At 45.1% G+C, this 23,015-nt stretch overlaps 1 protein-coding gene across 1 annotated transcript in view; it reads left to right on the top strand.

The window, feature by feature from the left end:
* Nucleotides 1-9,008, top strand: part of fibcd1b (fibrinogen C domain containing 1b) — a 46,477-nt gene extending 37,469 nt beyond the window's left edge. Inside the window, exons 6-7 of the mRNA XM_062478150.1 lie at nucleotides 7,920-8,016; nucleotides 8,893-9,008. Coding sequence (XP_062334134.1) covers nucleotides 7,920-8,016; nucleotides 8,893-9,008 — 213 coding nt within the window. The remainder of the gene's footprint in view (nucleotides 1-7,919; nucleotides 8,017-8,892) is intronic.
* The last annotated feature ends 14,007 nt before the right edge of the window (nucleotides 9,009-23,015 follow it).

Genomic DNA, 23,015 nt, shown 5'->3' with positions numbered 1-23,015 from the left:
TCATCTGCTCTAAGAATTGAAATGTGAGTTGTGTGTGTGAGTGTTGGGGGGGGAGGCAGGGGGGATTGTCATGTCGGTATCTGGTTTGAATAAACTGCAGGCACAGCCTTCTAGACTTTACAGTTCTACCTGACAAAACTCTGTCCCATTAAACAGAAATAAACACACCCAAACATGCTTGTGCACATACACAAGTGCTTGCACATTCGAACACCTAGAGTCATTCACGTGCACATATGCACACACACACACACACACACACACACACACACACACACACACAGAGACACACACACACAGATACACACTCAGAGACACACACACAGACACACACAGAGACACAGACACACACACAGTGACACACAGAGACACACACAGACACACACTTACTCACTCACTCACAAAGTATTCCACTGAGTATGTTGTGTACCTTTTTCAGGAAAAATAGATTTTTAGATTTTTCACAATCTTAGAGTATGTAAAAGTGTGGCATGGGTAATGTAGTCTATTATTATTATTTTATTTGCTAAAAGGAGACTAAAATGAAATCTGTATAAATAAATGATGGTAGCAGATATACAGGAGTGGAGCGTAGGTCTGCATTATCAAATAGTGCTTTTATCAAAAGTACCTCAATCGCTTTTGAAATATTAAATTGCACTAAGAACTGAAATGTAAAAGTTTGAGGTTGAATGTATGATTGTGTGCATTTTGTAACACTTTTTTATTTCTTCTTGAGTGCATTTGAACATTCTAAAATGTTCTCTGGGCTTTTCAATATCTTCCCTTAGCTTCACTTCTGTTCAATATTTAATCTGCTGTTAGTTTATTAGTTTGAAAAAAAACATCAACTGGTCTTATTCCTGCTGTATTTATGTTTGTTGGAGGATGAAGAGGGATGATGGTGTGAGGAGATACTGGATGAGGACAGGATGCCATAAGGGATGAGTGAACAAACTGATGTTCACTTTTTCATGTACCATATGTTAATGTCATGGGGCTTCAAGTCTCCTTATATCGGGGTGGATTTCTTCAAGGCTATGAATGAACCATGTAATTGATAGTGTTTTGAGGGTGGTTAGACCATACCAAGTGTAATGAATGCTTATTTCCTATCTTTACCAGAACACACATTTGGATATCTAATTGGTAAACTATGCTTTGTTTATTCCGAGGGTTGGGGTGTCAAAGCTATTTATTTTATGTTCAGAATTGTATTGATCAAACCTACCATAAGAGAGAGTAGAGTTAGGGTTGTGGCGGTCATGCAGTATGAATTTCCTTTCTCCTTTATTTTGAGGCTTTTTACTAACCCTAACTCAACGCCCACCTGAAGTGAAGCATAGTTGTTTTTTTTCTTGCATCAATTCAATCCACCTCTGACTGTTCCTGTGTTAAGCACACATCTGGTCTACAGTGATTCCGAAACAGATGTTCCTCATCTCATTTTAGGATCAAGCATCCTAAACAGGATGTTTGTCTCTGCCTCTCTGTCTGTCTGCCTGCCTCTCTGTCTGTCTGCCTGCCTCTCTGCCTCTCTGTCTGTTTTCCTGCCTCTCTGTCTGTCTGCCTGCCTCTCTGCCTCTCTGTCTGTTTTCCTGCCTCTCTGTCTGTCTGTCTGCCTGCCTCTCTGCCTGTCTGTCTGTCTGCCTCTGTCTGCCTGCCTGTCTCTCTGCTTTTCTGTCTGTCTGCTGTCTGATTTTCTGTCTGTCTGTCTGCTTATGTGTCAGACTTGTTGTCTGTTTGTGAATGCCTGCCTGCTGACATACAGGCATCCCAGTATAATATTTATGTCAGCCCGGTAAGTAGCCCACTATTTAACAGGGATTACCAAAGGTTTAATGGGATAATGTCCCAAAAGTAGCCTTAAGCAGGTATGGATGTGTGTGTGTGTTTGGGGGAAAGGGGGTGACTCGTGACGAGTTTGAGGAGTGGATGGCATGGCTTTGGCTCTGAGACCTCACTGAGACTGAAGGGGGGGGGGGCAGGGAGGGGCAGGGAGGGGCAGGGAGGGGCAGGGAGGGAGGGTACATAGAGAGAGATGTACAGAGACAGACGGAGAATGTAAGAGAGAGAGGGAGGGTAGCGAAAGAGAAACATTCAACCTGGGAAAAACATCCAGGTGAAACTCCACCACAGCAAAATAAAGTATGTTTTGTGGAGTAAATGGGATTTCCTATGTACTTATGTTAATCACAATCAGGAGAGATAGCATTACTATTTGTTCATGCATTCTGTCCTTATAATCATTCCCATTCTGGTATTCATTACTGTGATCAAAACCCATTCTATGGGCGGGAAGCAGATGAATCCTGTTGGTCAGATAAACACCTAGCCTGATGTTGTCATACTCATAATTCTAGTTAGAATATGAGTCTGATACCGCTCTGTTGGGCTGTGAGTATGGGGCATGTTTCAACCGAACCCTGAAAAAAAAGCCTCTTCGCTCAATTGGATAGACCTACAACCAGAGCAACGTAGTATGTTAACTTTGACTGAATCCCGTAGGAGGGACGGCATAAAAAAACATATTTTCCATCGACAAATGCCTCGATCGCGTTTCGGTGTCCCTCTTTCAAAATTAATGCGCTGCCGATGTGTTCTAAAACAGAATCGATGGTAGAATGTACACATCTCAGCTGTCCAGAGGCAGCCATGTTTGTTGAAAACAAATTCAACCCAAGCGCTCTTTGGTGACGTGGTCGATTACGTTACTGTTTATCGTCTGTCCATCATCGTATAAACGACCCCATTGGCGACCCCAGACCCAACTTCCCGACCAAATGTTTTTGTGGGCGGGCTAAGTTCGGCTGCCACCCAGGCTAATAAACACCTGGTGTAGGGTCCTAAAACACACTAACACCCACAGTCGTGGCCATACGTTTTGGCAGTGACACATTTTGTGTTTTGCAAAGTTTGCTGGTTCAGTATTTATGGATAATTTTTTTCACGTTTCTATGGAATACTGGAAAACAATAACACACATTTCATAGGTTTTAAAAGCTTTTATTGGTCTTCCTCTTGTGGCATCTGTGGTCTCCCCTGTAGAGGCTTGCGTTGGGCGTTTTTCAGAGTAACAACTGGCCTAGCTTTCTCTGACATTTATACTCCCTGATTGGTGTCATTTTAGTCTGAAATGTCAGCCGCAACTTAATTAGCAGATAAAGGGCCCTAGTCAACAGCCTAGCACTTAGGAAAGCATCAGAATCCATCAGTATCAAATATGACATTAGGAGGACGATTCTTTTGATCCCGAAATAGAGGGAGGGAAAAGAAGAGAGGAGAAGCAAGGAAAAAGGGTAACTGAGAGAGCGATAATTGATTAAACGGCTAATTTGCCAAATGCCTTGCTCTGAAACACGTTAGAAATGACATGACACAACGATGGAAATTAGTCTCTTTCCCCCCACCCCTCCTCTCCTCCTCCTTCCTCCTCCCTCCTCTCCTCTCCTCCGGTCTCCTCTCCAATCCTCTCTTCCTGGTCTCTGTCTCTATTTATCAGCGGTTCCCTGCCAGAGAGCATTGTTTGTCTCTGGTGACCGCTGTTGGAAACTGATAAGAATGAAGAAGCTATTTTTGATGGGCGTCACCTGATAGAGCAGGGGCCGGTTGGCTTTGTTCAACAAGCAGATGTAAATAATTCATCTCCCATCTCGCGACAGAAAGAACTGCATCGAGTCACAAGACTCGCCAAGAAGAAGTGACAAAGGATGAGAGAAAGGCAGACCCCCGCCCCCCACTAAGCCCCCCCACACCCAACCACCCCAGGCTCCTTCCCTCTCTGCATGACAAACGGCAATGATACATTGTTGTCGTGGATGAGGACAGTCCTATTGAGAGTTTCTAGAGGGTTGAGACCTTAATCTAGCTTTTAAGATGGTTGGCTCCTCCTTGAGACTGTTGTTTCCTGCCACCCTCTCAACACACACACACACACACAGACACACACAGACACACACAACCTCGCCGTGAGAGAACGTGTGAACCTCTGGCTACATATAAATAATTTTGTACGTGAGCCCAGACCTAAGTCCATGTTCAGACACTTCCTGCCTGATCCATCTGTTTTGATTGGCCATTGAAGTGGTAGTCCTCCCTCACCACACATGCAGAAACATGTGCTCATCCTCTTCCCATACACAATCACACACACTGTCATACATTGCATGTTCCTTTCCACTGACTTAGCAGCTGATGTTGGCATCTGTAAAGTCTCTCTGTAGATGTGGTAGCCTGTTGAACTCTCTCTCTCTCTCTCTCTCTCTCTCTCTCTCTCTCTCTCTCTCTCTCTCTCTCTCTCTCTCTCTCTCTCTCTCTCTCTCTCTCTCTCTCTCTCTCTCTCTCTCTCTCGGAGTTGAGGCAGTGTGTGTGTTTGTGAGTGAACAGTGTCTGTAGCAGCCAAGGCCAGGGTGTGTGATTTCCCATTGTGCTGCATGTTTCTGCTCCACGCTTCTGCATGTTCTTCATGCCTCAGTGAAACATGGGCCCGGAGAAAAAATAGTACACACGCTCTCTCTTTATCTCTCTCTCTTTATCTCTCTACTTCTCTCTCGATCTCTCTCTTTCACACACACACACACACACACACACACACACACACACACACAGGCATACACAGGCCTAAACATGCACACTTTCACATACTTAATTTGACTAACATTTGCATGCACATGCACACACACACTTTTTCGGCAGGTGCGACGCACATGGTCGGCCACAGATATTCAAGGCACACATGTACACAGTTGTGACCCATCCACCTCCTTCAGAGCCCGCCCAGACAGAGATGAGGTGTGAGGGGAAGAGCTCAACGCAGTGATAGGCCATTGGCCTCTGTGTCCAGAGAGCACACACTCAGGCCACAGGGTCAATAGGCAATTACACTTTGGATGGCTTTACAGGTTTGAGAGGGGGGCAGGTATGAGGGTGGCAGCTCTGAGGGGGGGGATAGTCTCAGAGGGGGAGAAAGTGTAAATCCAGGGGACAATTGGGTTTGCTCATTCCAAACTTGATGTAACCACCTGTAACCATGAGTCAATGACATATCTCCCGACACAGGTGATAATTGTTTTAATGCTTAATCAGAGCCTGGATTGACTTGCCCAGAGCATGGAAAGCCTTTTGAAATAGTGACTCTGAGGCCACACTTTTGTCCTGTAGTTCTAAAGTACATGTTTATAAATAGTTGATAGCCATTCCAATCCAACTAACACACTGTATTCTCACCTGAGGGTTACATGTTTATTTATTTCTAATGTATAATGAAATCCATGTACAATGAAACCTAACCCCTGCCAAAATGTGGTTCCTTCGGAAGACAAAGGAAAATACAAACAAAATGATACCAAACATGGCAGTAAAAGCTGTTAAAAACAGTATTTACAGAATTACAGCTTTTAATGACAATTTCAGTCCTCATCCTCTCCAACTATAGCCCCCATCGTCCTGCATCCCCCTATTCCCCGTCAGAGGGTGTGGGCCAGACAAGGTATAGACAGTCTTTTTGGATTAATCCTTCCACAGGGAGGAGGGAATTCTCCCTCCATTGTTAGCATATTGATGAAGATTTTAATCTTGGAATCCTATTTCAGTCTGAGAGGGGGCAGGTCAGAGAGGGTGGCTGTCTAGGAGCTGGTCTGAAGCCATATGGGGAATACAGCAGCTGGTCTCCTAAGACAGGGTCTTAGGAGAGACCAGCAGATAGTCATAGACTTGGCTCTTAGTGAGAGACCAGCAGATAGACATAGACTTGGCTCTTAGTGAGACCAGCAGATAGACATAAACTTGGCTCTTAATGAGAGACCAGCAGATAGACATAGACTTGGCTCTTATTGAGAGACCAGCAGATAGTCATAGACTTGGCTCTTAGTGAGAGACCAGCAGATAGACATAGACTTGGCTCTTAGTGAGAGACCAGCAGATAGACATGGCTCTAAGATAGAGCAGCAGCTAGACATGACCAAGAAAAGCTTCAAATCCGTGGCAACAGATGATGCATGAATGTATTATCATTGCATTGGCGGAGAACATTCTAGAACAAAACTGAATACAGATCACGGTCAACTTATCTCCTCTGCTGTGGAGAAAACTCTCCGTTCTCCCACAGCTTTCAGCTCTCAAGATGTGATTAGTGTTTGATTTTACTGACAGAAGCCCGGTTGGTTGCATCTCTCTCTCTCTCTCTCTCTCCTCTCTCTCATCTCTCTCTCTCTCTCTCTCTCTCTCTCTCTCATCTCTCTCTCTCTCTCTCTCTCTCTCTCTCTCTCTCTCTCTTGTTTTGCTGGGGTAAGTTAATGGGCCTGCTGAAACTCTGAGAGACGAAAGGAGGAGGCAAGTGTGGAAAACATATCTCTCCATCTGGCTCTAATACACAACATCACTCAGGGCCTCCTCCACTCCTCAATGCAAATCAGTTAGTCTATGTTGATGTTGAAGATGATGTACGTGATGTACATGACGATAATAATGGTTATGTGATGATTATGATAAGGGTGCTGATATAAGGTGACCAGATGTGAGTTGTGAAAAAGAGGACACTTAGTTGCGGCGGCGGGGGAGGGGGGGGGGGGGGAGGGTGGCAGTGTTGCCAGATTGGAAATGTCGAAGTATCGTACCAAAGGCTCAAAATGATCGTATTTGGAGAATAATTATCGTGCATCTGGCAACACTGAGAAGGCGGTCGACCAATGACAGCTATCTCTGTCATTGTCAGTCAGAGCTCGCGCAAGAAGGTAGAACGTAAGGGACATACCCTTTCAAAAACGTGTAAGGGCGTAATAACTAGTTTGTGAAACACCCAGAGGAGGCAAAATCCCAGACGATTTTGGAATCCCTGCCGGACGCATTTTTTAGGTCTCGAAAGGTGACATGACTGGGTAAAAGAAGACGTCTGGTCACCCTAGATGATGATGATGATGATACTGTAGGTGACTGAACTGTGGGAATCAACTGGGATTCAATTTGTCATCTAGAGGTGTCAGTGCATAATGAGACCACCGGTGTGGAGCATTCATAGACCCAACCATGCACACACACGCACACAGTCTAACTAACATTTGCAACCGTGTCGACCCTGTTCCCATTTGCATTTTCCAAAGATTTTGCAGAATTCCAATTTCATTCATAGCTGGGGAAATGCATCGTCAGCTCTCTCCTTGGGAGCACACGACACAGGCACACGCATGCACAAACACACACACACAAACACACACACCCACACAAACAATTTTCCCAGTGTATATTAAAGGCATCGAGACAATCTAGTGTCAGCCATTTATCAAAATATATTGGCTTAGTTTTTCATGTTCCAAGGCTTCTCTTGTGCCCTTTTAAAACCATTGAAAACTGTCTGCACTTGCTCACTTATCACTCATCTTTATGGAGTTTCACTATTCAAAACTATGGGGACCAAAATAGAGGTCGATTTGTGCCATTAATCGTATATTTCCGAATAATTATATTAGAATAGTTCAGCTTTCAGTTAGCAATGCTGCTCATTTGGTGGCAGTTTTATTCAAATTCAATCAAGTTTTAATGGATTCCTTTTATTTGCTTTCGACAAATAGGCTTTTTAGAGTGAAGTCTGTGTGTATTATTCATTGGAGACAGCAAAGACATTTCGAACTCCAGGAACATAATTGTGTTTCTTAGATTCAGATTAGTTCCACTAAAAGATCACTTCGCACACACACACGCTCAAAGGTACAAACACAGGCATACACACACATGCGTATACACACACACACACAAAAATAGATATTAATGGATACACATGCACACACATACACCTTCAAACCCACACACTAACTTACTTGCCACTTGCTATGTCTCCAGAACTCAAGACTCAAGTTAAAATTGGAGGGTAAAAGTTTACCCCTAAACACTGAGCTTTAAACATGACCTTTGTGTTGGTTGTCTAGGTAATCCAGCGCAGGGAGGACGGCTCGGTTAACTTTTTCCGGGGATGGCAGTCCTACCGTGAAGGATTTGGCAAGATCACCGGAGAACACTGGCTTGGTAAGTGTGTCTTCTTTGTGTGTGTTTTGTAGTAGTAAACGGAATATGTTTGGAGTACAGGAGTATGTCCAGGAGCTGTATGGGAGTGTGTTTGGAGTAAAGTAGTATGTCCAGGAGCATAGTGTGTTTGGAGTACAGGAGTATGTTCAGATTGAAGAGAGGATCTCTGGAGCACTGGAACAGGGAAGGATAGGCTGTCGTTCCTGTTGTTCCTCCAGCCAGCATCAGAGTTAGCTGATGGGCCATTTTGGAACTCCCACAATGCTCTTGCTCATCTCGTCATCTTTGATTACCTCCAGGGCTGAAACAAATAATGGAGTACAGGGAGCCTGCTTCTCTCTCTCTCTCTCTCTCTCTCTCTCTCTCTCTCTCTCTCTCTCTCTCTCTCTCTCTCTCTCTCTCTCTCTCTCTCTCTCTCTCTCTCTGCTATTCCTTTGTATCCCACTTCCTTACTTCCCTGAATCTAGACCATGTTCTAGTCCATGCATGTATGTGTGTGTACTGTAGGTTTGTGTGAACGGTCACCCGTTGCATCGTTACAGACTAACAAACGATTGCCACTGGGACAGAAAGACGTTGTTTTCGCTCCACCTCATCTGAAAACGAAATAAAAACACACCTCAAATTGCAGTGTTTACAGCTTTACCTACATGCTCGCCTTTGACAAGTGGGGGAAATCTGAGTGCTATGATTGAGCTCTTAGCCCCCTGAGTGGAGTACGCGTGTGTGATTAGAGTCAAATAGAACGTGAGGAGGAAAAAGTGCTCTTGTGTGTGTGTGTGCAGGTGTGTGCAGGTGTGTGTGTAGATGGAGGTGTAGAGTGGGTCGAGGAGCCACGTGAAGTGTGTACGTGTCTGTTTGGACCTGTGCGTTTAGCGGGGCCATCATTTTGGGGTGAGCGATTTGAGATGACAGAGCTGTCTGCCTGTGTCTGCGCTCCGAGACTGAGCAGCAAGGCAGAACAACATGGAGGGCAGAGGAAGGAGGACTGAGAGGAGGGGACTGGGCTTCTGCTTCTATCTCTCTCTCTCTCTCTCTCTCTCTCTCTCTCTCTCTCTCTCTCTCTCTCTCTCTCTCTCTCTCTCTCCCTCCTCCGTAGGCAGTGCTTCCACCCACGTTTTTCGGATCAATACAAAAACGCCCCAGAGTGGGTGGAAATTAACTCCAGGTCCTTCAGGAGGAGTCTGGGCCATAAGGAGGAGGAACAGGGAGCCTGTACACATACACACACACATATACACTCACACAAAACACACACGGCTATCCAAGGTCCACGAAACTAGTACATTATTAGCAAATTCTTTCAATTGTATTCTTAGGGTAGCACACACACATATTATGACAACCGCAGAGTCAGATGGCTGAGACGCGTTCGGTTCAAGAGGTCTGAGACAGAAAACGGGGGATTGCCCTGCCATGCTTTTTAATCAACGCCCAAAAAAACGAGAAGCCAAGAACAGATGTCCTCCCTTATGTCTTCTCTGGGAGCCGAGCTTCATCCAGTCGGTCCACTCAGGCCTGGATGTGAGGCACCAAGCTCCACGCTCTTTTTTTTTTTTTTGTATAAGTCTTAAGTCTAGTGACAAATTTGTAAATTGGCAACACTGGACAAGCAGCTCATGCTGCAGGGGCTCCACTAAAAGTTGTCCACCAGAAAAGTAGAAGAGCCACTTATGGAAATACTTTGGGTGTGGGGCAGATGACAATGAGAACATCGTGACGTCGATCACCAGAAAACAATTAGCAAACATCACCGTTCACGTCCTTTAAATGGTTTGCAGCACACTGCAAATGCAATACCTAATACTGGGGCATAAGAAAGGAGAGGGCACAACAGGATTAACACATTTTTACCGAGGCTTTTGATGACATTGTTTTCCAGAAATGTGTGTTTTGCAGTTTGGGATGTATATTGACGTTTTGTGCTTGTAGCGCTACCAACATTTGAAGTGCTGTATTCAACACTCTCTCTCTGCCTCACTCTCTCTCTGCCTCACTCTCTCTCTGCCTCACTCTCTCTCTGCCTCTCTCTCTCTCTGCCTCCCTCTCTCTCTGCCTCAGTCTGTCTCTGCCTCACTCTTTCTCTGCCTCACTCTCTCTCTGCCTCACTCTCTCTCACCCAGCCCGCTAGACCAATCCTCTGAGTTGCGTACGGCGTAGTTAGCGAATGTAGCATGTGAAATATACATGATCAGAAGTCTAATAAGCTCTGAACAGTACGCGACAGTGATGAAGGTTGAATACTAAGTCCTCCATTGTAGGTCGATGTGCTGTAGTCTCTTTTAGATTGAGATTGAAGTCAATCATTGTGAATCAGATCCATGTCATGCATCGTGCTCAATTGTGGATGTAGCTCAGGGTGGTGGTGTCTGCTTTGAAATGTCTAATCATGATAAGGTGATAAAGTCTCCTCAGTTTTACAGTCACATAAACTGCTGCACTCAGCAGGGTAACCCTCCTTTCTGATTGGTTGTGTATACTGGTACTGTGCAGTACTGCTAATGGATTGGTGTGTGTGTGTGTGTCCATGTGTGTCTTCTTCCGCCCCTTGGTTAATACCAGGTCAGCTCTGTCATTATAATCATACCGAAGGCACAAGCCTGTGTTTCTATAGTGTGTTTCATAAAGAATGGAATGCTCAATTTATATTTGACCGATGTATGGTACAGAAGCACTTAGCAGCAGTGTATTGCAATGTACACATATAGTACAACCATTATGAATTCTATAGACACAGTGGCCCCATGCAGACACACACACACACGCATGGTCTATCTGAGTGTGTGAGGCACATTATGCCTTCCCCTCATGCTGGGATGTCAGCAAACGACTGGGCGAATGGGTCTTTTGTGTTGTCTTCCTCCCCCTTCTCCACACCACGACTCCCATTCTTGGTGAACTAGGTTAGGCGGATGTGGAAGGGAGGAAGGGACCTCTCCTTTCTTCTCCTCTGTTCTCCTTTCCCTCCCTTCCTTTTGCTTTCCTGTTCTATCTTCCGCTCTCCTTTCCAGTCCTCTCCTTTTCCTCTCCTCCCCTTTGCTTTGCTTTCCTCTCCAGTCCTTTCCGCTGTCCTCCCCTCCTATCCTCTCTCATCCCCTGCCCTCCTTTACTCTTCACTTCTCTCCTCGCCTCCCCCTTCCAATCCTATCCTCTCCCCTCCCCAACTCTCCCCTACTCTGCTCCTCTTCCCTTCCTCTTCTCTCCCTTCCTCTCCACCTGCATGCCGTCAGCACACTTGACTGACTGCCTGACCCCCTCGGCAGCGGAGCCGTGAAATATCGGAGAAACGACCCAATCACGTCCGGGTCCATCCACCATGCAGGCTTGTCTCCCTCCTCAGACAGCCACAGGGTTAGGGGTCGGCCGTGTACACCAACGTGGAGGAGAGGGAGAGAAAGAGGAGTGAGCTGGTGAAGGGATTGGGGGAATATTGATGCAGAAGAAAGCGTTTTTCTACTCTGGTTTGGTAATGACTGGGTGAGACCTGGGCCTCATTAGCAGACTGAGGCTGAGGTGAGGCTGGGGCGAGGGCTGGGTGGAGAGAGAGATAAATAAGGATGACAGAGAGAATGAGAGGAGAGAGATGTGTTGAACTGGTGTCTCAAAAGCAAGTTGACTTTAAAGGATGTGGGTCGTCGGCGAGAATGTGATGTGCTCCTCCAAACTGCTCTCTATGAGTAACTGAACATCACTGCAGTGCTGACGTCTATGGTGCTCTTTGCCCTCTCCACCCCCCCACTTCTCTCTTTATGTGATGACTGTAAGGGCTGACTCACCACCTAGCAATGTTGATTTTCTATCTGTCTATCTGTCTGTCTGTCTGTCACAGGCATACTTTGTCTGACACACACAGACACATGTACAGCTCCCATTTCACACACTTAATGATATATCCCTCCAGAACAAAGATGCTAGCAAACACACACACACACACATGTGCGTGCACAGATGCTATGTTAACTGGTAGAGGGGTGATAAGGGTTTGCACCTTGCAGGAAGGTCATTGTTCAGAAGAGCTCCCAAGAGCCCTCTTTACAAACAAACACACACACACACACACACTTGGGAGCTGTAGACACACACTCCTTTCATCTGTCTTTGTTCGGTTTGGAATAAATAGCCCCATTATTCCCCTTCCCTCTTTCCCTCCCTTCCTCCCTCCTACCATCTTTCCCTCCCTTCCTCTCTCCCGCCCTCTCTCCATACCTGTCTCAGCCCATCAGCTGTTTGTTTCCTTCCCCTCCTAAAAAGGCTCTGCCCATTTTCCATGGATCCCCACACACCCTGCCCATGACTCATCACCACCAACACACACACACGCACGCGCGCACGCGCGCACACAGACTCCTAACCATTTATAACGACAAGCTGCTGTGAGCACCATTGCTTCCAGAACTGTGAACTGTGAGAAACCGTACCTAAATGGAAAACGTCCCTTTGGTTCAGTCAAGGTCTCGGCTGACTGTGTGGTGTGTGTGAGTGTGTGTGAGTGCGTGTGTGTGTCTGTTAGGTTGCAGTGTTGATGTTATTTGCTGTCTGTCAGACCATTGGAGGAAGCCTTCAGGTTCACCTTGTACTTCTCCTGTTTCTCCTCCTCCTGTTCCTATTTTCCTCTGCCCGTCCCTCTCTCTCTCTCTCTCTCTCTCTCTCTCTCTCTCTCTCTCTCTCTCTCTCTCTCTCTCTCTCTCTCTCTCTCTCTCCTTCTCTCTCTTCATGTACACCTCCATCTGCCTCCTTCCCTTTTCTGGCATGCATGATGAATTGTATTCACTACACAGCATGCATCTTAGTCACTGACATGCATACTGGGTGTGTGTGGTGTGTACTGTTTGAGTGTGTGTGTGTGTGTGTGTGTGTGTGGTGAGTAGATGTTTGTGTACTTGTGTGTGCACATACTTATGTGTATGTGCACACGTGTGCATGTGTGTGTGTGTGCATGTGTGTTTTTGGATATGTTGTAGTACAGACACTGCCTTGTAAGTATATTTCTCTCAAACATCAGCCCATGCTGTCAACTCACTGAGCAGACAGACATTCAGACAGACATTCAGACAGGCAGACAGACAAGCAGACATTCAGACAGACAGGCAGATGGAACAGGGCATGATTCCAAATCCTGGATGACAAAGAGAAATATCAACTACAATTCCATGCTATATATTATTCAGTGGACACATAAGTGTTTGCAGTTAAGGGCCCTCCAATAGCGCATTCATATGCAATCAATTATTCAGCAGCACGATACTCCACCTCCCCCACCGCCCAACTCACCTCCCCTGATTCATCCCCAACACTCCCTCCCCCTGGACGGACGAGGGCTGGGGAAACAGAAAGGCTGGGGCTAAGGACTGGTTTCTCCCAGCACACACACCACACACACACACACCGCACACACACACGTCCACACACACATCCACACACACACGCCCACATTCCCAGCCTCAGCGAGCAGTCCAGGCCGACACTCCATCTTCAGCAGATTGGAGCTGCAGCATACGGCTGGAGTGCAGATAGCTGCAATTTGAGGCAATTGGACTGTAATGCAGACATGTACGAGGATCGCCGCAATTTCCACTCTGCCAGGCCCGGTCACTTTATTTGATGGCCCTCTCCTCTCTCTCTGTCTGCCTCCGGAACCGATCCTCTCCTCTTCTGTGGCATGCTCTTCCTACCTGCCTCTTGTGACTCCTCCTCTCCTCTCCTTTTCTTCTCACCTCTCCTCCTCCTCTCCTCTTCTTTGCCACGTTCTTCCTGCCTGTGTCCTCTTCTCTTCTTTCCTTTCTTCTCACATTTTATGGGTGGATTCTGCATATAAAGGGATGTCGAACAGCCACAGATGGGTGATTGGAAATGTGATTGAGGAATGATTGAATAGGTTGCCCAGAAAAAAAGTAACATCATTTTATTTTGCTCTCACACACACACACACACACACACACACACACACACACACACCCCTTGCAAGTCCCCCTGCCCTGTGATTCACTCATAATCACATTTCACCACAATAGGACTCCTTTGTGAAGAATCCTTTACTGTTTGTTGTGGAATATGTAGTGTAACAACAGTTCAGCTGTTAAAGTCTTACTCGGTTTTCCAAGAGGCCTTCCTGCATGATGAAAAGTTTGAGACAAATCTGGAAATGCCCCCCCTTCTCTCCTCTCATCTCTTGTCTGGGTTCTCATTAACGCAAGTACATATTTTTCTTCTGCTAGCTCCATGCGGAGATATCTGTAGTAACGTACTTACATAGACTCCATCTTGTCAGCTTTGGGGCAGTGACGCCAGATGTTTGAAAAGCATGTTGCTCTACTGAATGAAACATTTTCCTTTTCAGACCTTATCATCATGCAAGAAAAAAAGAGAGAAACAAACAGTTGCATGATCAAACATCACTGTTGCATGGTACAGGAGGGTCACCAGTCATCTCCTAGCTACTAACTAGCTACCACCTACTACCATATACATTATATTTCTAGCTTCTCATACAATAGCTATGAGCTTCTATTATGATTCTAACTCCAAGCAACTACAGTAGCATTCAATTCCTTACTCCTTAGCCTTGCCCTCACGCTAGCTTCCTTTCATTTTGTGACCCAGCTTCTAAATTATTGCGTACTCCTGTCTTTTACCTATTTTTTCCATAAGTTACATAAGTGGTAACGTTATTCCACTATGAATGATCTCTCTCTAAAGAGACCATTTTTATCTTTCCACCATTTCCCCATCTTTCTTATTTTTCTTTCGAGTAAGCTAACTCTATCTGTGTGCTTCAATTCAGTAGTTCCTCAATAAGGTTTCGTCCGAATCCTTTATCCACCTGTGCCTTTCTTATTGTCAGTGGGGCATCATTTGCCCCTCCCTTGAAGCCACCAGAGTGGAATAGACCCTGATTGGTGGAAACACTCGCACCTTTGGTGTGTGTATGTGTGAGTTAATGTGTGTCCACTTGTGTGTTGGCTGATTCTCATTTCACAATATTGTGCGGTTAATGAAGTTGGCAGATTGTGTGAATGTATTAAAATCCTTTTGGGGTTTGTGTGCATGAGTGATTGTGTGTCTTTCAGTGTGTGTGTCTATGCACATGTGTGTTAGTTTGTGTGTGTGTGTGTGTGTCTGTGTGTGGCCAGAAGATCATCAGTCTGTTGCCAGTCATATACCCATCAGGCTTCGACTGCTTTACTCATTTTGTTTTACCTGAGAGCCATGCTTGAATATTAATATGGCCTTCTCTCTCTGAATCACTGCCTGAAAACCCTGTCAGCTCCCTCAATATTTATCTGTCCTCCCCCCCCTACCTCCCTCCCTCCATCCCTCTCACGCTCTCCTCCCCTCATTCCCAGAGGTTAAATTCAGATGCTATCGAACCAGATAAGTTGCGATTGTGTCACTTGGGCACGGTTGCTGTGTTGCCGGGTCTTTCTGCTGCTGTTTGTTGCGTTGAGGACAGGGGTTAAGAGCAGACGTGAGATCTCGTCTCCTCCACTGATCTGTCTATCAACGCACAAATGACTGTAGGACGCAGATAAGCATAGGTGGATTTAGGAAGTGCAGAAAGTGTCATTGCGTTTGAGTGTGTCGTATGTACTTGTGTATTATTGCAAGCGTGCATATTTTTGTTTAAATGGGTTTGTGTGTGTATGTGTGTTTGAGTGTGTAGTGTGTAAGTGCCCTTGTGTATTTGCGTGTGTGTGTAGAAATGTGTGTGTGTGCTGGACACTCACTCACTTTGCATACTAGTAATTGTGCCTCCACTCTGCCTTTCCTTTGCCCCCTCATGCCAGCAGTAATGTACTCCAATTACGGCAAGCAGACTGTTTTTTTATTTGGGGGGGGGGGGGGGGGGGGGGATCTGACTGTTTGTGATGGAGCTGCTTGTGTAGTCTCTGGGAGGACTGGGAGAAGTCAGGCTCCTCTTTGTAGATACACAGTTTGTATATACACCACCACGTTGGCTGGGGTCGAGGGGGGGGGTCAGCGGGGTCTGGGGTCAAGGAGGGGGGGGGCAGCGGGGGCTGGGGTAGGAAGAGGAGGAGCGTGAGAGAGAGACAGGCGGAGAGACAGGAGGAAGGCTTGTGGAAGAAATTGGGATTTCCTGTGTGCTTACATTATTCACTAATAAATAGAACTAGTCATTGGATACTAGTTAGTATGTTCTCATGTAAGCTTGCTACTAATAAGAATAGATTGTGTCTATGTGTAAGGGTTAATAGATGTTCGGGGTCAGGAGAAAGTACTGGCTAAACGTTCCTTAACATTATTAAAAGGAAACTAGTCTTTGGATACTAGTTAGTATGTTCTCATGTAAGCACACAGGAAATCTTCCACATGTTCTTCCACAGGCTCCTGTGGAAGGCACAAGAATGTCTGTGGAAGACAAAATCGAGGAATGGGGGCGGGTAGAGGGATGTATGAAGGTCAAAAAAGTTTTTTGAGGAGAGATGGAGGACAACTGGAAAGGAATCTATGAAGTGGATCATCATGCTTCCATTCATGTCTTTACAGCTTTCTAGTGTGTCCTGTACATGTTGGAAAGAACATCATGCTTGGGATGGATTTCTAACATGTTTTTTTCCCCCCGTGATGGAAACCACCAGCAAACACACACACACACACACACACACACACACACATCGAAGCTCATTAATGCCTCAGGCTTGCTGTACAGTAGCAGTTCCCCACTTCTCTCCAGCTTCCAGCCAGACCCTCCTTAGAGAATTGCAGTTTCACCTTCTTTGCTAGAAATGCTCAGACTGTCACCCTGACTGCACAGGGCTGGGGCACTGGTGAGATCTCTCCCAGCCAGCAACTTAAGATTATGTTTAGTAACACGCTGTGGGCCCTAAACATGGGCCCTTCAGGATCAAGATCTGTTCAAATCGGAGCCAAAAGTTCATTGTGACACACGGGTGGGATTGTGCATTGGGAGTCTACTGAAGTGCTGATCTTCTAAACTATCTGATTGTTCCAGAGAAGGGCTAGTTGTTGGTATAAAGAAGTGTGCACAATTAACAAATGTAAGGTAAATCACTAATATATTAACATAACTGGAAGAGGGTGTTTTTCCATCTCCCTGCCTAAGTATATGCAATAACATGGTAGGGATCATACAGGATATCAATCCCCATGTTGACATGAAATTAAATCAAACTTAGGGTACAGCCCTTTTAGCAAGGAATGTCACATGGCTTCACAGAGGCCCTTAACCCTGTAAGACCCAAACATAAATGATGATGTTGTAAGAGTCTTCTGATGAAGATAAAGAAGGATTAATTCAAAAAATATGTTTTTGTCAGTTTTTAGGGAAACGTTATTGAGTTTCCCTAAGCAAATGCTGAAATTCTGCTGGGAGCAGAATTTCAGCATTTGCTCTCAAACTGTCAGAATAAATACACAAAACAACTAATGGTTACATTTATAATAATCACCCAACATTCATATTTTGGTGAATCAGAATTTATAAAAAATAAAAAAAACTGGATAAATATTATGAAAACAGAATGTAAACTTCAAAGACCCCGGGGTCCACTGTTCACGTGCAATGGTAGTCCCAAAAGAAGTTCCTTTCCTCTGAAAAGCAGAGACGGAGATTGCACTTTCTGCAGAGCGTATTAGAATATCCTTTCATGCAGTGTCTGTAGCGTCCTCTCGTTGTCTTCACCGGAAATGTGCGACCCGTCCCTGCGCACATCCGTTGGTGGTTCACATGCCCTCTAGGCTGGGACCCCATTTGGTGGACCTCCATTACCTGAGGATGGTCTCTTCTGAGCAGTCACAGGTCTCTGAGGTGTCACTGTTATTGATGTGAAATGGCTCCCACTGGCTGAAGATGGCCGCCCTCTCCTTGGTGTGACAGCTGTGTTTGTCAGGATGAGAGAGGAAGCTAGTTGCGCCTGAAACAGTCTTCTGTTCAACATCTTTTTCTTGGGAATATTGAGAGCCTTGCAGACCCTTGTGCTGCCTTCGGGTCACATGACCCAAAGGTTCATAACGAGCCATCGTTGTGTTTACCCAATTTTACCCAATACAAAAACAAATAAAAATATTTTTCTTTTAACCTTCGCAATGTGGGGGGTCTGAGACAGCCCAGAAAATGCTTCACTTTGTTTTTGTATGCGGTAAAGTTGTCACAATACGACGGTGGGTCACAATGACTGATGGGTCAGAATGACCCAAAGATAACACAAGGGTTAAATCAGCACTGACTAAAAACTGATTAACTGATTAAAACTCAAGCCCCGTTTATACAGAGGAAAAACGCATATATATTCATGCGGTTTGGCCTTTCATTTACACGAAAACAGAGGTTTTATCACAGAAAACAATAATTTCTAAAAACTCCGGCCAAAGTTGAGATTTCTGAAAACTCTGTTTTTGTGTTTGCGTGTGCACTAGGTTAAACAGAGTTTTAGGTTCTCAAACGTCACAGTATGCGACTAAAAATGCATCACGTCATGTGAGCGTCCTGTTTACAGTTAGTTTGCTTACTGATTATGGATGCTGTTACGGTAGTGCTCATTTATGCGTTAATGCAAACCCTTTTGGCCTGTTTGTATTTACAAACACAACTGATTTTTATATCGACGAGCAGAGGCGAAGATTTTGAGAATTGTGATTGGTTTGCATGGCTTTATCCTTCTCGTTACACTGCCGCCTACAGGTTTGGCATAGTTATGATGGCGCTCGGGGGCGTATTCATGCAGGTTCATGTAAACAAAAACATATTTATGAAAACGAAGGGTCAGAAATATTTGTTTCTGTAAATACCCGGCTATGCGTAAACGTGGCCTCAGTAGGAGCAGTTCAGTGAGATATCCGCTCCTCAAGAGATGGTTGTTGATGCAGAAGATGCCAACCTTCTAGTCGGAGACAATTTTCCAATGGATCAGAATACGTTTCACAAATAAATAGACGATGGATAGTCTGACTTGCAGAGGATTAGCAGCATCCTGTAGGAACAATACAAAAGAGGGGGTCAGATGGCTGAGCGGTTAGGGAGTTGGGCTATTAATCAGAAGGTTGTTGGTTCGATTCCCGGCCGTGACAAATGACGTTGTGTCCTTGGGCAAGGCACTTCACCCTACTTGCCTTGGGGAGAATGTCCCTGTACTTACTGTAAGTCGCTCTGGATAAGAGCGTCTGCTAAATGACTAAATGTAAATGTAAAAGACTGCATGGAGGAGCTGTGGATGGTGCAGGGAGAACATGTGTGTCCGTGTCTGTGAATGTATGCAGTATTTATAGACCTTAGACTAACACACCTGCAGTTGAATCTGAATCATCAGCTGATGAAGTGACGCGCGGCCCTGCTAGAACTATCTTTGCCCATGCAGTACTGGTAAAGGAACGTTTGGAGAAGAAATGGAAAACGTGTTTGGGGCCATTGTTCTCCAAAGACTGCCGAGTAACTTCACCGGTAGGCTAACCTGTATGTGAAGCACAACACCGTTGACTCCCATCACTCCAGGGGTGGTGCTCTCTATTATTCTAGAAGCCTCATGAAGGCTTCTCGGAACAAAGCCTATTAAACATGCAGTAGGGATCATGAGAGAAGCTCAATTATTCACACCAGGATTCTGGCTCTCAACCACCCCCCCCCCCCCTCCCCACGCACACACACGCACACACACACACGCTAAACCTATAAGTTGAAATTGTACTCTGTGGTACATGTATGTACATTTGCAAACATAGCGTTATCAGCGCCATAGCCAACCCGCAGAAAGCGCACGCTGTGATACTTCGGTTTACTTCGTATTAACCAAACCTGCAGGTCATCGGGTAATCAGCGCCATTCTCCGCCCACTATACCATAAATTGCGAGCATTTAAACACGCAATTGAATGGGCCTCCTTCTCTCTTTATATCATGGATCAGCCACCAAAGTCAAAGCAGCGAAAACAAAGATTTAGTGATAACGAAATTGATGTGCTTGTTCATGATGTAACAGCAAATTTAAATATTACACAAGGCTGGAATTCCACACCGACACAAAATCTGGACCGAAATGACAAATTCCAATAAGTCAATGCAGCATGTTTGTACATACCTCGCCATGCTTTTACGCGCACGTTGCAAAACGTGCGGCTTCCAGGTCATCCGTCATCATTCTGCTGGACCTTTCTGCAGCGTTTGATACGGTTAACCACCAGATCCTGCTCGCCAGACTTTCTGAGATGGGCATCACTGGCACTGCACTCCAGTGGATCTCATCCTACCTGTCGGGAAGATCCTACCAGGTTTCCTGGGGAGGCAAACTGTCAGGCCCTCGCCAGCTCTCCACTGGTGTCCCACAGGGCTCCGTCCTTGGACCCCTCCTCTTCTCTCTGTACACCACCTCACTTGGACCAATCATCACCTCCCATGGCTTCTCCTACCACTGCTACGCTGACGACACGCAGCTGTACCTGTCGTTCCCCCCGACAGATCCGGGGATCTCAGCTAGGATTGAGGCCTGCCTCACAGACATCTCCGCCTGGATGACCGAGCACCACCTCCAGCTGAACCTCGCCAAAACAGAACTTCTCATCATCCCGGCTAAACCCTCCATCTCCCACGATCTCTCAATCACCCTGGGATCTGCGACAGTGACCCCTTCATCCTCTGCCAGGAACCTTGGGGTTACCATGGACGACGAGCTCTCCCTCACGGCCCACATTGCTGCGGTCTCCCGGTCGTGTAGATTCACCCTCTACAACATCCGGAAGATCAGGAGATACCTGTCTGAGCACTCCACCCAGCTGCTAGTCCAAGCACTTGTCCTCTCCAAGTTGGACTATTGCAACTCGCTGCTCGCTGGTCTCCCAGCATGTGCAACCCGCCCTCTTCAGAGGATTCAGAACGCAGCGGCCCGCCTGGTCTACAATCTACCCAGACGCTCCCATGTTACCCCGCTCCTCATCTCTCTCCACTGGCTACCTATCATGGCCCGTATCAGATTCAAGACCCTGGTATTGACCTTCCGAGCAGTGAACGGGACTGCACCCGTCTACATCAAGTCTCTCCTGCAGCCCTACACCCCCACCCGTCACCTACGGTCTTCTTCAGACAACCGCCTGGTGGTCCCACCGCTCAAGACTGCCCGGTCCCAACACAAGCTCTTCTCCTGTCTGGCCCCCCAGTGGTGGAATCAACTCCCCACTTCCATCAGAGACACTGACTGTCTCTCCACCTTCAAGAAAAGGCTCAAGACGCACTTGTTCCGGGAGTACAACGGTACTTAGGAATGGTTCGCTTGACCCAATGTTAGTTTCCTCAAGGATCACAATGACTCTTGCTTAGAGACTTGTTGCTCTTGTGGTTAGTGGTAACTGACTTAAATTTTTGTACTCGCTGTGATATATTGTTTTATTATTGTTGCTTGCTTTTTTTCCACAGGTACACTTGCACTTATAGCAGTTCATGTTGTTTAATTGTAACTTGTTGGTAACACTTTATAATAAGTCGACGCTTTTTGGCATTTACAAAGTGTTAACTAATAGTTAGTTAATCCTTTATAAAACATTTTGAAACATTAACAATACATTATTAAATAGTTAATAAGCTTATTATTAAACACTATGTTGATCATTAATAAACACTGTTAAAAATTATGTATTTTATTCATAATACAATTCATAAGGTGTTTGATAACTGCATTATCATACTTTATAGACAGCTTGTTAATATAGTTGCAAACCAGTAGTTTAAAAGGTGTTAATGGTACATGAGCTGGTATAGAAAGCATTATCAAATGGTGAACAAACCATTTACATTACCTTTATAAAGCATGAGTAAATAACTAACAACATATTTACTTATGTCTTTAATTAATGTATGCCAAGTCGAATACAGGATGTACACTATGCTTTGCAGATATCTTAACAACTATTTTATAAAGACTTACTAATGATGCAACTTCTGATTAGTAATGCAAGTTATAAAGCATTTACTAACTGTTAGTTAAGGCTTTTGCGTGACCTAATCTAAAGTGTAACTATTTATGCCTTATTAAGCATTTATAGAAAGACTATAGGCCTATAGATGTTGTGTTTTTGTTTTTTAGAAGAAATAGCTGTTAATTTATATACCTGGGTAATAAAATAGTATTTTATTTCCATTAAGAAGCAATACAGTAGAATTGGTATAAAAGTTGGTTACCCAAAGCTGTATTTTATTTTCAAAAAATGGCTGTAATAAACTGCAAATGTTTAGCTAGCTACTCCTCGACAGGTCTGCAAACGCCTTTGAAAGCAGAGATTTGTTAAAACGTTTGTTAACCGAGACCGTAGGTCGAGGGTTACAAACAAACAAATAGTTTTAATCGTTTCAAATCGCACTTGTACTGGTGACGTCACTACATCTCCAAGGCAACATATCAACAACTCTTTTGAGAACGTCTTCTGATCCAATAAGAACAGCATATTGGTTCAATTGCAACAACAGTACGAGCGTTCTGATTGGCTAATGGGTAGTCATGCCAGCCGCGTATTAAGTCTTTATATTCTATGCGCGTATTGACCTGCGGTCTGATAACGCTACGTATTCTTATTGCCCTCCGCTGATGTCATCTTCAAAATGAGCGAGATCAAGGAGTTTTACTATCCAGATGACAATGAAGACATCAACAGCGACGAGGAAATTCTTAACTTTCTAAAAGAGCAGAAAAGCGTGAACACAGAGATATAAACGACAAGCGCTAGGCAGATTGCTAGGTTTGGTTGCTCAGATTTCAGATTGGTTGCTAGGTACTGTAGGTGCTAACACCTGAAACACACCGTGTGAAGACTTGAGTAGAGCTGAACAAAACGAAATGAAATGAAAAGAGCTAAAAATGCCATATAATAAACAACTTACTAACCTCGACCGTTCGGTCATGCCGGGAAATATCAAACTGAGGTTATAACGTATCGACCGCTGTCACTCTCGGCTAGTAGAGCTAACTAAGTACTGTAGTTAGTAAGACACATGCCTGTCATTACTTCAATAAAATAGTAATTTTGTGTATCACATTGTGTTGT

This window comes from Osmerus eperlanus, chromosome 14 (assembly GCF_963692335.1).
Source record: "Osmerus eperlanus chromosome 14, fOsmEpe2.1, whole genome shotgun sequence".
Lineage (NCBI taxonomy): Eukaryota > Metazoa > Chordata > Actinopteri > Osmeriformes > Osmeridae > Osmerus > Osmerus eperlanus.
Note: the sequence above shows the minus strand (reverse complement) of the source record. Positions and strands in the feature narration are given on the sequence as shown.